This window comes from Centrocercus urophasianus, unplaced genomic scaffold (genome assembly GCF_019232065.1).
Source record: "Centrocercus urophasianus isolate 14NV4802_14NV808 unplaced genomic scaffold, USGS_Curo_1.0 seq_40, whole genome shotgun sequence".
NCBI lineage: Eukaryota > Metazoa > Chordata > Aves > Galliformes > Phasianidae > Centrocercus > Centrocercus urophasianus.
The window spans coordinates 4,471,944-4,487,424 of record NW_024884978.1 but is presented as its reverse complement, the minus strand read 5'-3'; the positions used below and the strand labels follow the sequence as shown (position 1 = coordinate 4,487,424).

General features: G+C 38.5%; 1 protein-coding gene across 11 annotated transcripts in view; it reads right to left on the bottom strand.

Moving 5' to 3' along the window:
* MBTD1 (mbt domain containing 1) overlaps window positions 1-15,481 on the bottom strand; it is a 28,227-nt gene that overhangs the window by 4,734 nt on the left and 8,012 nt on the right. For 6 of the 11 annotated variants that reach the window (XM_042832917.1, XM_042832927.1, XM_042832928.1 and 3 more), the window contains 13 exons: window positions 15,123-15,262; window positions 14,055-14,169; window positions 13,881-13,966; window positions 9,491-9,608; window positions 8,568-8,702; window positions 8,001-8,089; window positions 6,545-6,779; window positions 5,366-5,421; window positions 5,009-5,113; window positions 4,080-4,227; window positions 1,749-1,831; window positions 1,197-1,431; window positions 488-565 (listed from right to left, as the gene is read on the bottom strand). In XM_042832917.1, the coding sequence (XP_042688851.1) occupies window positions 488-565; window positions 1,197-1,431; window positions 1,749-1,831; window positions 4,080-4,227; window positions 5,009-5,113; window positions 5,366-5,421; window positions 6,545-6,779; window positions 8,001-8,089; window positions 8,568-8,702; window positions 9,491-9,608; window positions 13,881-13,966; window positions 14,055-14,169; window positions 15,123-15,262 (1,623 nt within the window). The remainder of the gene's footprint in view (window positions 1-487; window positions 566-1,196; window positions 1,432-1,748; window positions 1,832-4,079; window positions 4,228-5,008; window positions 5,114-5,365; window positions 5,422-6,544; window positions 6,780-8,000; window positions 8,090-8,567; window positions 8,703-9,490; window positions 9,609-13,880; window positions 13,967-14,054; window positions 14,170-15,122; window positions 15,263-15,481) is intronic. The other 5 variants (XM_042832921.1, XM_042832922.1, XM_042832923.1 and 2 more) reach the window with 5 other exon arrangements.

Sequence of the window (15,481 nt, the reverse complement as noted above, 5' to 3'; positions counted from 1 at the left end):
CATTATAGACCTTTGCTGTAGCTGATCTGTCCTTGTGCTGGCAGCACGAAGCACTGCATCTTTGCACTCCACTCTTCCAAGACAGCACCAAGAGAATGAGTCAGCAGAGCGAGCTGATGCTCCAAAAATAACAGACATAGTTGGGTTGCCTGGAATGAGGTCATCGACTTCTGTGAAGACAAACTACTCACCCCTGCGTGGCAAAAGAGCTGCCACAAGTTTTTAACTGGTTCATCATTAAAAACGCTGTGGCTCTTAGCAGGGCTGAGGGCTCACCCTGTGTGCTCAGACTGCTACAAGTTATAAAGAAATAATTAAAAAAAGATATTCTGGGTTATTTACAAAATTCCCTTCATGGCACACTGCACCTTTTAGCTTAACGCCTGCTTTACATAGAAACAGCACTTCTAAGTAGAAGAGAGACTGAGGGAGAGACCACAAGCTTTTTAAGCAACAGGGAAATGGCAAGCACTATTTTGTCACCCACTTTTCTTATGTCCTTTGTACTGTTGTGATTTTGACTTTTTCTTCTGTTTTGATGAACTTGACTGGTTATCTCTTGATGCTGCAAAAAAGCGTGGAGTACAAAATTTAAGTTTATTATTTTGGAAATACACTTCAGAACACCACAAAGCTTTTCTGAGAAACCTGCCATTAAACTGCAATCAAACTGCTATCAGTAGTCAGCACTACTAACAGTACTGGCATTACTCTTCCTACCTCCTTTCCATTAAACAAACATTCTTTAAAGCTATCAATTACCATAAGAACTGGCCCAGCACGCCAAGTTTTGATGAAATGTAAATGTCCTAAATGAAATGTAGCCTTCCCACACAAACACTTCTGCACAGCAATAGCCAAGCACACACTGAGGGCCGTCACATTCAGCACGCAAAGAATATTTGTTTGCTAACTTCAACCACTACAAATTCTCTCTCCAGACTTGTCAGGTCATAGGGCTTTTTTCCTACGTGAAATAAACATCTTCCAGTAACAAAACAGAAAACTGCTGAGTTGCCACAGAAACGCCCAGAAATACTTTAAGAGTCAAGGTGGAAGAGATCAGAACTGCGTACTTCTAAGCGATAGCAATGATTTGTTCTATTTCTGTTACACTTAGTGACCTAACCTAAGAAGGACGAAGGCAGGAAAAGCATCACATGCGATTAAGGATCAGCGCACAATGCAGAACTTACACTGTGGTGCTGGAGGCTGCAGCTGATACCCAGTTAGCTGACACCATCCCACAGGGTAGAGGTCTGGGGACTCGCAGTCCACCCACTGGTCGTACTCATCTTCCCAGCCATCAAAGTGTATCCTCAACAGACGATGGATAATGCGAGTTACTGTGGCCACGCAGACCAAGCGAGGTTCCATCAGATCAACGGCCTCCAGTTTCATTCCAACATGAAACCCATGGTTTGGAACTTCCTGGAAAAGCAGGCACATCAAGGCACCAACCACGTTAATGAGATCAGTTGAGCACACGGTGCTGAAGCAAACATTTCAATCGCTTTAGCTTAAGACATTTTCAAGCATCATTTATGAAGTTCCGTGCAGTCCTGCATTTAACATTCCAGAAATACTCAGCCCCTAGAAATAAGGGCTGTTAAATTATATTAAAATCTGTTGGCTTAGTTTTTCCACAACTGTACTTGAAGAAAGTGGGTCAATCCCATAAGCACACAGATTGAAATGTGAAGAAAATCCTAAATTAAATTTCAACATGGATGCTTGGTGCTTATTACCTTATTGAAGAGCTTTACAGGTGCTGCTATTGAGTCAGTTTCCCTGAGGTAGTCAAACCATTTGAACGGGAGTTTTGTATAACCTGTGAATTTTAAACAATACTTTCATAAATCAACTGTGAGCTTCCTATGTTAGAACATCAACAAGAATACAACAGTGGCACTGTGCTATGGCTAAAAAGACAAAGAAGCAAAACATTAACATCAGAAATCTCCATTCTCTGAGCTCTGGTCTAATGGACAACACAGTCAACTGGACACTGCCTTTGTGCAACAAAGATGAATGAATTTCTGGATAATACACAAAGCATCATTTGATGTAAGATCAACTGTCGACACTGGAAGCTCTCTGCTCACGTAGATCCTTCATGTCTACAATGCCCCACACAAATGACCCAGAACACATAACGTAATTAAGCACATCCAGTGTCTTTCCTGTGGGGAAAGAGCTCCACTACTGAAAAATTTGATGCGTTAGGAACAGGTTCATGGAACAAGTGTGGATATGTAAAACCTTAAATAATAAAGTTAATGTTAGCAATAGAAGAAAGAATTACAGGATCTTTTTTCCCAATCTTTTAAGTTATTGGAAAGGTAAAAAACCAATTTCTTATATATTCAGCTTTGGTTCATCTCCTGAATGTGCCTAAAAGTCTTATGAGTATTAAAGCATCTTCAGCTTCTGCTGGTCTCAGCAAGAGATGAAGATATTAGAAAGGAATAAACCTAGCAGCACGAATTGCAGGGGTTTAACAGCAACTTATTTAATGTACCCACACTGCTGGATGTAATCTAACAAATGGCGTTCACTTGTGGTACATAACTGTCTGCAGGAAGACATGCAGCAGGAAAGCTTGGGTCATCTCTAAGTTTTGAGAATTAATGCTTGTGAATGTACAGCTCCTGTGGCTGGACTAACATACACAAGGCCCTTAGGCATTAAAGACGTGCACGTGGTCCTAATTAAACAGCCAAAATTAAGAAACTGTGCATTTGCAAGCTCATAACTTGGAGGGTAGAAGATACCTCTCATAAAAGCTAAGATGCTTTCATCACTTCAATCTTATTAAATCAGTAATAAAGCTGTGTTAAAGGGCCTTACGTTCTGTATTTTACTCCTAACTTCTCTCTCAAATGACTTTTAGATTATTGCATGGGTGATTCTGTGATTTTAAGATTCAGTCATCTCTCAGTGGATGATACAGCACTGCTGTGGAAAACTGCAATATAAAATGGGCAATAAGGTAAACAAAGCTGCCAAAATATGAGAAACACAACAGTATGATAAACGTGGTAACAGAATTTGCACACTGTTGTGTAAAGTCTTTGAAGAGTGAAAAAAAGTTTCATCTTAAAAGGGAATTTGATTTCTGTATCTTTTAGCGTAGCCACTTCTAAATTAGCTGCTGTTGATATGGACACTTTTTGCCCCATGCAACAACTACCACAACTGCAAGAGACTCCTGCAGCACATTTTGCAGGTGTGGCCACGCTCATGAGTTTCTAGGCAATACATTCACTAGATGAGTTAAATGGAAAATAGTAAATCTGCCTCAAATGCACTGAACGCATACTCAAGGATGACAAATTCATTCGTGTGCAATAGTAAAAGTAAGACATTCCTCATGTTGTGTTATGTAGTTATTACCTAGAAAATCACTCAATAAATACAGGTAGAAGCCAGCAAGGAGAATGAAGAAAAACCATCTGCTGCTACATGCCTAATTAAAATCCTCTCTACAAGCTGCTGGACCTCAATAATACAAATCAAAAGATGGAGGCAGTAAGAGCCTCCTGTAGGCACCCATGTGGTGGACAGACAGCTTATCCTCACAGAAGGGATTATGTGGCAAACAGCTCCAATGGCCACTTCCCTGCAGGTCAGGTTTGTGCACACCCTACAGAAGTTTACAGCTTTGTCACTATTCACCCAAGTCTGAGATTCTCTACAATGTCCATTCAACCCTCTGGAGGTCTGGACTCGCCAAGCAACAGCAATTTATGAGCAGACCATGCAGCGACTTGCATATTTATACTTCCCATTCACATCAAGCTATGCTGCTCAACTAGTGGCTGTCCTCAACTTACAGCAGTAAAGGCAAATTATTTTAGCCAGTGTATCATAAGGAGGTTCAATTTCCCTTTTTCTCAGAAGTTTGTCTCTGTTTTGAAGATTACTTTCAAGTTGCACTGTTTTATTTGTTTCTGACTGGAGAGTGTCCTAAAAAGTGAAATGAATTTTGTAGACTGATTTAAAATACAAAGCATATGGCACATACAATATCACTGAAAAATATTCAAAATAAAATGTGGTCAGAATTCTATATGTACCTCTGGGTGGAGTTAGTTCAATCATGTTAATTTCACAGAAACCAACAGGGAAAATAGAAGGGGAAGTGGCATGGTAACAAAACCAATCAGACCCATCTGCTGCTTCTGAGCCATCAATCCCAATCATAAGATAGCCATCTGCTAAAACCTTTGTAAAGAAAAACAAAATTTTACATTAAATACCTTTAACTGTGTGATAAGGCTAGAAAGAAAGCATGCCATGTTTCAAGAGTGAAAAATAACTAATAATGAAAGTACTCAGAAGAACATTCAATTACAATAAAACAGGAAAAGCAAAACAAACTGAAATCATACCTGTCTCCAAGATTGTGTGCTCTACTGTCAAATGTACCTTTGATAACTGCAAAGTTATGAGGTGAACATTTCCTTTTTCTGAGCTCTAGTTTATTTTTTGTGAGTATATCAGTTCTATCTTAAAGCTTTATGTTTCAGTTTACTCTAGCTTGAAAGATATTCTGCACACTATTAAGAAAAAGAGATTTGAAATAATGACCACACTCATTGGTAAGGTTATGCAAAGTTGCTAAGCTACTCTTTTTGTCCATTCTCTTTCCCTTTTAATAAAGACTTAATGTTGATGAGATCCCTTTTAATCAATCTAGAAAAAGCTTATCTTCATAGATTCCAGCAAGCAAGCAAGATGAGGCTTTTATTTTGAATACAATGGCAAAATACTTGGGATAATTAGCAGTAGACTGTCTTGAAAATTAATCTCACAAGCAAAGCATAAATTAAACGTAAGGCTGAATCTCCAGAGATTAAAATCAAACATACATGAATATGTTCTTCTTCACAGTAGTTGTATATAACTTAATGGATTCATTTCCTGAGCTTTGTTTCTAACCTGAACAAAGGTGAATGTAAAATGGTCCTGCCTGTCTTCTGACAACAAACACTGGCCTCCTTACCTTCCTAATAGTTGCCACACATATTGCTGAAAGGTTTAAGGGGTCTATAGCTTCCAGTTTCATTCCTTCTTTAAACCACTCTCCAGCTGTGTCAACCTCTTTCACCTAAAAAAATAATCATGAAGTCAGATGACAGCACCAGAAGCTCAGAATCCAACAGCCAGACACAGCACAGGAACAGGGTGAAATACCTGCACTGTCACCTCTGCTTACGACAAGAAGGACAGATTATTAAACTGTGTGAATTAAAATTCACCAGTGCTTCTGCTGGGCATATTTCCACGACTTCCAGGTCTGTTTCACACACACCAGGTCCTCAATCGACTGACATAAGAACATTCTTGGTAGCAAACTCACCTTCATAAATAAATGTGAGGGTGCATCAAAGTGTCCTTCCTGTTTCTTTGTAATATCTGTAAGGAACAGCAGTGCATATTAACAACAGTTTTTGGTAACAGAGCAGGCAATACTTTTTTCTTAACATATTAACTGCTGGAGTGCAATCACCTGTTAGTGTGGAAAGCCTACGATGAGACTCCACACAAATCTGGGGAGCACTCTCCATTCTCCCCACTGACTTCCATCTGAAAAACCTCTATAACACAGCCTCATTTACAGAAAAAAATCCAAGACTGCTTAACTGCATCACCACTTTGCTACCAACATATAGAAGCTTTAAAAAAAAAAAAAAGGCAAGACTACTTCTTTTCTAACAGATTACATTTATATAATCACAGTTTCTACACAGTATGTCTACTCTCTGCACACATATACAGCTTATTTTTGCCAAGTGTTGAATCCCACCTTGCAAGGGAAGTCCTTGAAATCCTATTAGAGACATTAAGACATTACTTCTGGAAAACAGCACTGTTCTTTCTGTCTCTACTCTTGCTTATAAACAGCTCCAGTGAAAATTTAAGTAGTTAGAAAACTGTCTTGAAGGGCTGCATTGGGAAATCTTCATGGAAATTCTGTTTCTGACAAGGTGTACATTCACAATGAAAGACAGAAAGATTCAAAAAAACTTTTTCTTACTATTTATGGACCTTAAATATTTCAAATTAAAAGTATTTGAGATAACAAGGATCTAAACCATACACCATCTATTAAACCATCGTCTTCCCTGCTCATTTCCTAACAGCCCCTACAACACCTAGGTCTTGCAATACAAAAACAGAATATTCCTTACACTTGGAGAGACAGAAATTAGTATCCCATTGCATACTTGCTCATGTTGCAGTGTGCAAAAGAGACAAATGCAGGAAGTAGTAGAGCAGAACAGTATAATTCCAGGTTCATTTTTTTCATAAAAAAATGAAATTTGTAGCATGCTTGAATATTGCAGTTCAATTTCCTGCAGACCAGTTGTACACTGAACTGAAACTCTACAAAGGCAGTGTAATTGGTAAAACCATTAGGCATCGTTAGAAAGTAATTAGCCAAACTAGTTTTATTAACTGTATAAAGCAACAGTATTGCTTAAGTCTCCCCATGCCACTACTGCCCACAGACACCTCTGACAAGCAATAGGCTTACCAGATCTTTTGAACCTGTGTCCTATGCTTCGAGACCAACCAATGTGGTGGATGAGTGGACTGTACATATGGCACCAGAAATCATCCGTTTTGTCTTCGCTCTCTTCATACACCAACCTCAACCTTCCCCCAATGACATTCTCTACAACAGCCACCCTCGTTCGACACAGGTGTGTTTTGTCAACGACTTCCACTCTCATGCAAGTTTTGAATGGATACTGCATGCTCTCAGACACCTTAAAATAACAGGAAAAAGATTCTGTAAAGATATATTGTTTTGGCTTAGTGATTTGTCTTCTACAAAGCGCAACATTAAAGAACTTCCCATTTAATTCAGGCACTTGCTAAGCAGCTGGCACAAACGACACGTGATTTATCTGCCACCTCCTTGCAACCGCAGCAAGATGCAATATTTTAACAAGACTAACCTGAATAGATCCTACAATGGCATCATTTCATTTAAGTACAGCCTCATACAGCTCTCGTGGGGGTTAAATGATTCCCTTGGTTCGATGAAAGCTTGTTCAGTTAGTAACAGATTAAATTACCTTGACCAACAATTTCAACAGATTTATTTCTTTATTATCCACTCAGAACATAGCTCTTCAAATGCAAGATCAAAATATTTTAACGTATTAGCAATGAAAAATAAAATTCAAACATAATGAAAGTTTACCACTCAAACATTCCCCATCGTACACCAAAAATAAAGGAACAGAATGACAGAGCGACTACCCTGCACTGTGAGAACCTATTTTGTTTAAAAGTGCTTTCCAGTCAACTCAGCATTTTGTAATCTCCACCAGTGCTTGGGCCTTGCCAATTTGATTTGGCTTCCACTCAGCCATTTTTAAATACAAATGAACATCTTCAGAAAAAAATGGGGAGGAATACTAGCTGCAGAGCGAGACAACAGTACTTCTTAGATTCCCATTGAAAAAGCAACATGCCATCTCACAATATCAATAAATAAACACAGAAAACATTGTGCAGGCAGCTATCATACATAACAAAGACAGCAAACAAATCTAGCTGGGAGCAGATGAAAGCTATTAACATTTGAAAATATCAGCTTCATTGCATCGAGACCTGCGCACAGCAACAGATGGTTCAGATCCCTGAAACACTTCACAACTGAATCATTGCTGATTTAGAGAAATCAGATTTTTTCTTACATATTACAAGGTAGCTTATTAGCATTTTTGAGTACTTTAAAATTAAAACAGACTAACTAGTTTTTAAAGAAAATTACTTCTGCTAGAGGAAACAGCTTTCCAAAGAGAACCGCCTTCTGATAAACATGGAGATAAATGGAAAATAGAGATTCCTGTGAAAACTGCACTAAGAAATTATCATCCTCTCTGCAGAAGGAGCTAACATGCCACTAACAAATACAGCTCTTCTCTCTGCACTGCCCCTTTGTTTGCAGTACATCACTGATACTGCACCAGCCTTACCTTCTGAGAAAAGTCCGGAGGAAGTGTTTTGGCACCAGTAAGTCGTTTCACTAGAAAAGCTTTCCAGTTTGTGTATTTGTGTTGGATGGCTGTTGCAAATGAAGGGGACAAAATAAGCCACTGGTTTTTTTGTGTGTCCATTAGAGACAATGTTACAGTCTGGAATAGGTAAATAAGAAATCCTAGATGACTTTAAAAGTCATCTTTAAAAGCTTTAAAATGAAACTTTAAAAGCTCAAATGAAAACAGTTCAGTGAGGAGTCAGAAGATTAAATGTATGGGTATGTTTGGGCAAAGAGTTCAATCACAAAATATAAATAAAACTTCTGGATATTCACAACACTGATTAGCTAAGCAATTCCACCTTGATCTTAAAAACAAAGTCATTCTGGAGGGGTACCACAGGAAGTGCTTTAAGTGTGAGTCAAGTCCCTGTTTTTCCATTAGATCAATGATTTATGAACAATTGTTGGCAGAATTGCTATGGCAAAGAATGCTGATATCAGAACCACCAGCAAATTAAAGAAGACTTAACTGTAGCAATCAGTAAGACTACTATTTACATACTTCGAGGAGGGACTAAAGGCTTCCCACTGGTTGCACACCAACCAACTGGGTGGATATCAGACCCACAAACGTTGCACCAGAAGTCAAGGTTTGAATCATTTTCAAAGCCTTCGTATCTTAGCAGAGCGTTGTAGCCTGAAAGGAAAATCACATGAAAAACGTAAGATTTTAAAAAGATCAATTAAAACTTACCAGTCATAACAGATACTACATTAGATTTTCTAGACTAGAACTTTCTAAAGAATGTTATTCTTAAGGCACATGCTGCATGTTATCAGAGCATTTTAACTAAAACTCTTGTATCATAAACCTTCACAAGTTACACACAGGCAAAATCACAGGATTGTAGGACTTGGAAGGACCCCTAGAGAACGCTGAGTCCAACTCTTTGCTAAAGACTACAGGCCACATAGTTGGGCGCCCAGATGAGTCTTGAGCATCTTCAGAGGAGATTCCACCACTTCCCTGGGCAGCCAGCTCCAATGCCACATCATTCTGACAGTAAAGAAATTCTTCCTTGTGTTAGCATGGAACTTCCAATGTTCCAGATAAGAATTCCTTTGTTACTCACAGCCTCTGCTTTTTGATATTTTAGCTATGTGAACCTTGAATTTTCACCTTCGCTTTTAGCCAAGGTAGTGATTTTTCTAACGAGACTTGCTTGCTATTTTTCAATTTTTTATCCTTCATCCAGCACCATTACAATGAAATCTAGCAATAGAAAAACAAACCGACCAACCCAATGTGAAGATATTGTAAAACAGCTCAACAGTGATAATGGTGGAAAATACAATCTTGTGATACAGCTCTGACCTCTTAATGGTGTCAGCATTCTGTTAACCAAATGACTGCTGACTACACTATAAGCTACCTTTGCATAATTATTTTGACTACTTTAGTAATTGCAATCAAAATATATTCACCTGCTAATTTCACAATTCCAGCTATCCAGAAGACTTTGGTAGGCAGGCTGCAGTCCGTGTTGGGAACCTCCACTCGCACTCCTTCTGAGATGTCACCCCAGCACGTCCCCATAGGTGCCTAGCATTTAAGGTAGGAGGAAAGTAAAGAGCTCACCACTCTGCTTACAGCACAGGATTTGTTGTTGATGTTGCTGATTATTGTTTCATAAGTGACTTAAAAAAGATGACTATCAACATACATGATAACAAACATACGGCAAGAAAATAGCCTATGGAAATCTAGCTTGGTTTTGATCTGAAGCTTGTGCATAGTGCTGGTTTACTACTATTACAGTCTACCTTCTACAACCACCATAGGCTTTCAAGGTCAAATATCCATAAAGCACACATTTTCATTGGTACTCTTCCTTCCACTATGCTCTGACTACATGATACCTACTAATTTTAGGTAGGAATGGTATAATTCCTCTGCAGTTCTCTTAGCAGAAAATTTTGGCACTTAATCCATTCCACAGACATCAAAACATTTACGTTCTGTAAATCTGTAATACGTCTGAAAAAATGCTTAGAAGTTATTTCTCAAATCTATTCTGAAGTTTTATTCTGATGGGTTTTTATCACCCATAGTTCACACCCTCTCAGAGCACACAGGCTTCCAACTCACCTGCATGTCATCATTCTACTAAGCAGCCAAAAAGAGGAGGTAGAGTTCTACCACTTTAATGAACATCAAAGGAAAACGCCCAGCTAAATTCCTCACACACTGTCATGAAAGCTTAGACTAATATGTTAACAACAACAAGAAATACAAGCTCGATAAAGTCTGAAGTGTTTTTGGAAACTGGAGATAAAAAAAACAACATTTAGTTTGATTTCAGGAATTTTTTTAACAGAGCATCATGAAAAAATTGTCAAAGATTCTATAGTAGAGATACCAGAAACACAGTGTTCAAGGATCTAAAACCTTAAAAGCTACTCAGCTGAAGCTAACAGTAACAAAATATACAGTGAGCCAGTCTAAATGAAACTCCACCAAGAATGGCAATGCTTGGATTTTGGTTATGTTAGGACAACAGTCATAAGAAAGATTTCACATTCTGAGAAGAGTCCTGATCAATCATTAGAACATCCACATAAAGGGACAGCTGAAGGAATCTTCTGGGATTTTTTTTGTAGTGGGCAGACAGTACTGTACGGCCATGTTTTGTTACAAGGCTATTTGGAAGCACAGAGAACTGACAGCTTTCTGGGAACAGCCTCCAGCTTCATAGATTTTTTTGCCTGTTACCCACAAGTGAAGAAAGCTGGATTAATACTTCCTGAAAGATTGGAAATTACAATAAGGGAATTTTGCTGGAATGTCCAACTTGCAGCTCCAAAGTCTTTGAGGGGCATAGCATCCCCTTATGCAATATTTGAGGTTAGGCATGCAAAACTTAAATCAAGTTTTAACTATTAAAGGAAAAATCAGTCACAGCAAGTTTTCTTATTCTTGAAGCCTGGTCTCTTCATGCACTGCTATGTCCCATCTACACCAGCCCACCCTGCAGAGCTCTTTTCTGCCATCTGGTAGACAGAAAGAAAACAACTTTCAAGATGATGGTTTATTTTCACACACAAAGTATGCAGATGCAACTTCTTAATCAAGTCCTATTACATTTCCACTATCATCTCTAAATTGACACTTGTGGCTTTTTGAATTGAAATGGGGAAATAACTTTTCAAAGAGCATATTTTAGAAAGTCTGGTTGCCTTGCATAGAGCCACAAATCTAAATCAAAAATAGCAGAGCTGAATAATTTTCTAATCCAGCTGCACTTCACTAAAATAAACGTTACTGCCTGCTCATCTACTCCATTGATTCAGAGGAAGAGTCTTTCAAAGCAGTTCTTCCCCCTTCAACCGATTAAAAAATGTCACAAATGCTTTTATTTCTAGAACATGGATTGGTATAGAGGGAAATAGCAGAAAGTTAAATTTGTCCTTGTCTGTGAAAATATTGGTTCTGCTAGTTCTCCTACACCAATCCTTATGGCTCACCCTTCAGAAGGAAGCCATCCTGTGTAGCATCACTACTGAAAAGCCAGATAACATTACTGTCCTGAAGTGATGGTATACCTGGTATACTGTGCACAGTAACTACTCTTAAATGAGGAAGACTGGATAAACCAGGGCTGTAACAGCCATCTTCCTTAATGTCTTCTCTGTATTTGTGCAATTAAGCAATTAATGTTTGCACAATGCTTTGGAAGAAAAAATAAACTAAAAAAAATCAAAGTACTACATAAGTGTAAAGTCTTATTCTTCTGCTGGCTGGCAAGGTAACTCTGAAGTCTGGATTGGCATAGCATGAACTAGCAGAACCATAATTTACAGGTAAGAACAAATTTACCTTTCCGACTTATGATGAAGAGATCCATTTCATGTAATTCCCAACAAGGAAAATCTGCTTCACTGCTTCCTGCTCCAGGAGAGGACTTGGGAGGGTTTATCTGTGAGCAGCAGCTGCCTTCTCTGCAAGGTAAGTCGTAATCAGGAAGGTTCAGTTGGACAGGGTTTGAAAAGAACGCCTAAGCACTGCCTATTCCCATATGCTTGACCCAGGAAATCTTTGTTCAGCTAAATAATTGACTCCTAATGGCCTTGGATGGCATCAAAATTACCACGACTCCAGATTTGAAAGCAGACTCAGAATTTAAACGGCAAAGAAATTCTACCAGTCCCTGAACCATAGGGATACTCTGCCACTGCAGCACAACAGTACCTGCACCTCTGGCCTTACCATTGAAGACAATGTGAAAGTGATGAAAAATTAAAGGCAAAGCACCGCCACCTAGTGCCAAACCCTGGAAATGCTCCCCTCGAGCAAACTAACAACAAAAGAAATCAAGAGAAGAAAAATACTGAAGGTGAGAGGAAGAGAAATATCTAACAAGAGGAGAGGACCAGTGTGCTTCCAGATTCTGACTGGTTTGGACACGTTTTTCAAAGACGTGGAATAAACAACACTCATCAGCATCCACTGCCATACAGCTTGTGAAAGATTTCAAGGTAGAGTACAAACACTGGTATTGTGCCCACTCACATTACTGCTGTTCTACTCAGGCTAATGAGTGAAGCTGTAAGAAAGATAAGGCTCCTTTTACTACGGAATGTTTGGGCTCCATTTATCAGTGGTGTTACTGCTGTAGATGTATCCTAGTTAAGGACAGGGGAAGCATTTGCTGTAATAGCACAGGTTACAATATCAAACGTGGCCTTTTGATACACACTTATGAAATTACTTGTTACAACACGTACATAATTATGAAAGCAAAGTGCAAACATGCTTAAGCACATGAAATTCAATACAAATTAACAAACCTATCCTAATGCAAGACTGTTCTGGGCTCTGTTAAGGAGCATAAAGGGTTCTGTCAACTGCCAAGAAAGAGCCCTTGCTCTGATTTAGGAACAACAGGGCTCAGCATGAATTCCAGAGCTGGAGAGAATTTCTCTCTCTTCTCCATTATGAAAAACTTCTAGGAAGCAAGATTTTTAACTTGATACAAATTTTTAACAGATAACTGAGCAAAACCAAAACTCTCATTGGAAGCCACAATACTTCATCTTCCCATGTAATGAAATAAACAGTATGATGAGAAGTGAGACTTTTTCAGAATGTTTTTACTTATGAGATGATTTTAGACAATATGTTAAACAATACCTAATAAGTAGATTTGAACAAACACATTGAAGACAGATGCTGGCAAATGCTTTCCTAATCCCCAAGCTACACTCTGTCATGATTTTAATAGCTGAGGACCTTTTGTTTGCCATTTCACAATTGTAACACAAAGGAAAGCATACTTTTTAATTTCAGGTTTAGGAAGAGGCCCCATCTTCCTTCATTCCTACACTAGCCAGCAGCAGAGCTGACAGGGAGAACTGACTGAAAACTAATAAAAATAATCCCAAACCAAAATAATTAATGAAAAGATCAGCTCTATACACTAGAGCAAGTCTGACTTGATCTAAACAGCATTTTGTAACTATACAGCATAGTGTGACCTGGTTGTGTGATACCCTAACACTGTACTCCATGCTTTTGTGCCCTGAAGTGAGGAAAAAAACAACAGTATCAGAAGCATTTGAGACTCATCCTATATTTATGAAAGCAAGCATGATGAGAGTAACTCACAGCATTCAGAATGGTTTAAAGAACAAACAGAAACACAGGTTTGTATCTATATGATAGTCATACTAGCAGAGTTTACAATAAAAGTTTCACAGTGTGAAGCTTTAAAATGTTTAAGATGTGTTTTGTGAAAATGAATTTAAGAATTAAGGTGGATCCTCTCTCTGATACAGACATGCACACAAAAGGACAACGCACTGAAGAAGTACTTACGTGCTTAAAACAAGTGACAGGAGCTGCTGTAAAGCTATTGCTATTGATGTAGCTACCCCAGCTGAAGCCTTCCACGGGGACAGCTGCTGAGAGAAAGTTACTGCATTTAGGAAACTGCCAGTGACACCTATTTTGTATTCCTAGAAGTGTTTCAGCTCTTTTATTTGACCATACCTGCTTTAGTCTTTGCCTGGTTTTGTAAAGTTGCTTGGTACTGAGCATAAGCTGCTAATTTAGCCACCAGTGGCTGTTTTTGTAGAACTTTAGCCTTCTTTGTTGGAGGTTTGCCCTAAAACAAACAAACAAAAAAACCATAAGTAAATAAAACCTTCCCAAACTCCCAGCAGAAGGATGTCCTTATGCTTGACAAAACTATTTAAAAGCAAACAAAAAAAATCACTGAGAAACAAACAGCTGCCACTAAAATAACTAAAAAATAATCTATCAAATATTTTTTTTCCAGAAAATTCAACTAAAATTGGCACAACACAGAATGGAGTTGATCAAGAAACACAAAACTATATATATAATATGGAAGATGATTAAAAATCAGCAGCAAAACAGTCTCCAAAAATTTACTTCTCTAAGAGTACTCCAATGTAAAGAGCATACAGACTCACTGCTCTACCTGAAAAACAAAATAAAATCTTTTGAAAGCAGGTTAAGAAGGAAGATTTTTCTTTTTAAATCTGATTTATACCAATGCAATTTCCTGGCATGTTGCATATGCAATGGAACATGAGATAGGATATAATGATATTCTTTTTATTAAACGTTACATAAACATTCTCACGATTATTTGCTTCATATCCTAAGTGAACAGATCAAACCTCATTTCATGTATCAGCATAGTTAAGAAAACCCTCAGAAGCAAACCAGCAGTGCCAAATAAACCTTTATGCTCTCTAAAGCCAGAAAGCATCCTGGGGATGACATGCATGGATTTTCAAATCATACAAATGTAGGTTGAAAGTTTTTTCTGATCTTTTCATTGCAGGTGAAAGTGGGGCACTGCAGCAGAAATGAAATAAGGAGTCAAAATTGGGTGGAATTTGCTCTGCTCAGCAAGGTAACGTGTGATCAGTGATACAGCTTTGAGTCCTGTCTCACAAAATCATGAGAGAATTTTACTACATTAAGAATTTTGACTTAGTTCTTTCAAAGCACCACAGTCGTTTTACAAACATGCACATTTTACAGACACAGACAGCAATAAGTATAAAAAGAAAATGGTGTCTGTACCGCTACCTGAAGTCTGGCCAGAATGCTGGCCTTCTTGGAGTTGGATGAATAGCTTCTAGAGCATGATACACTGCAGAAACGTTTTGTTTTAGAGTAAAAGGCATCACGGACACCAACCATTCCACACATCTCGCACGTAGCTAAGCAGAGGAGAGAAACAACACGGTAAGAGTCTAAGAAAAACCTCTAAAAATTCTGAACAAAGACGGCGTGACGAAGGTCCTGTAGGTGGCACCATCAAATCAATTTCTTACAGCTTTACCCTGAGCAGATCTGCACCAAAAGCCAACTAAAAGACAACCGCCACCACCATCGGTGATACGGTAAGAAGCCCAGGTTCACAGGCAGAAGTGCCTCTC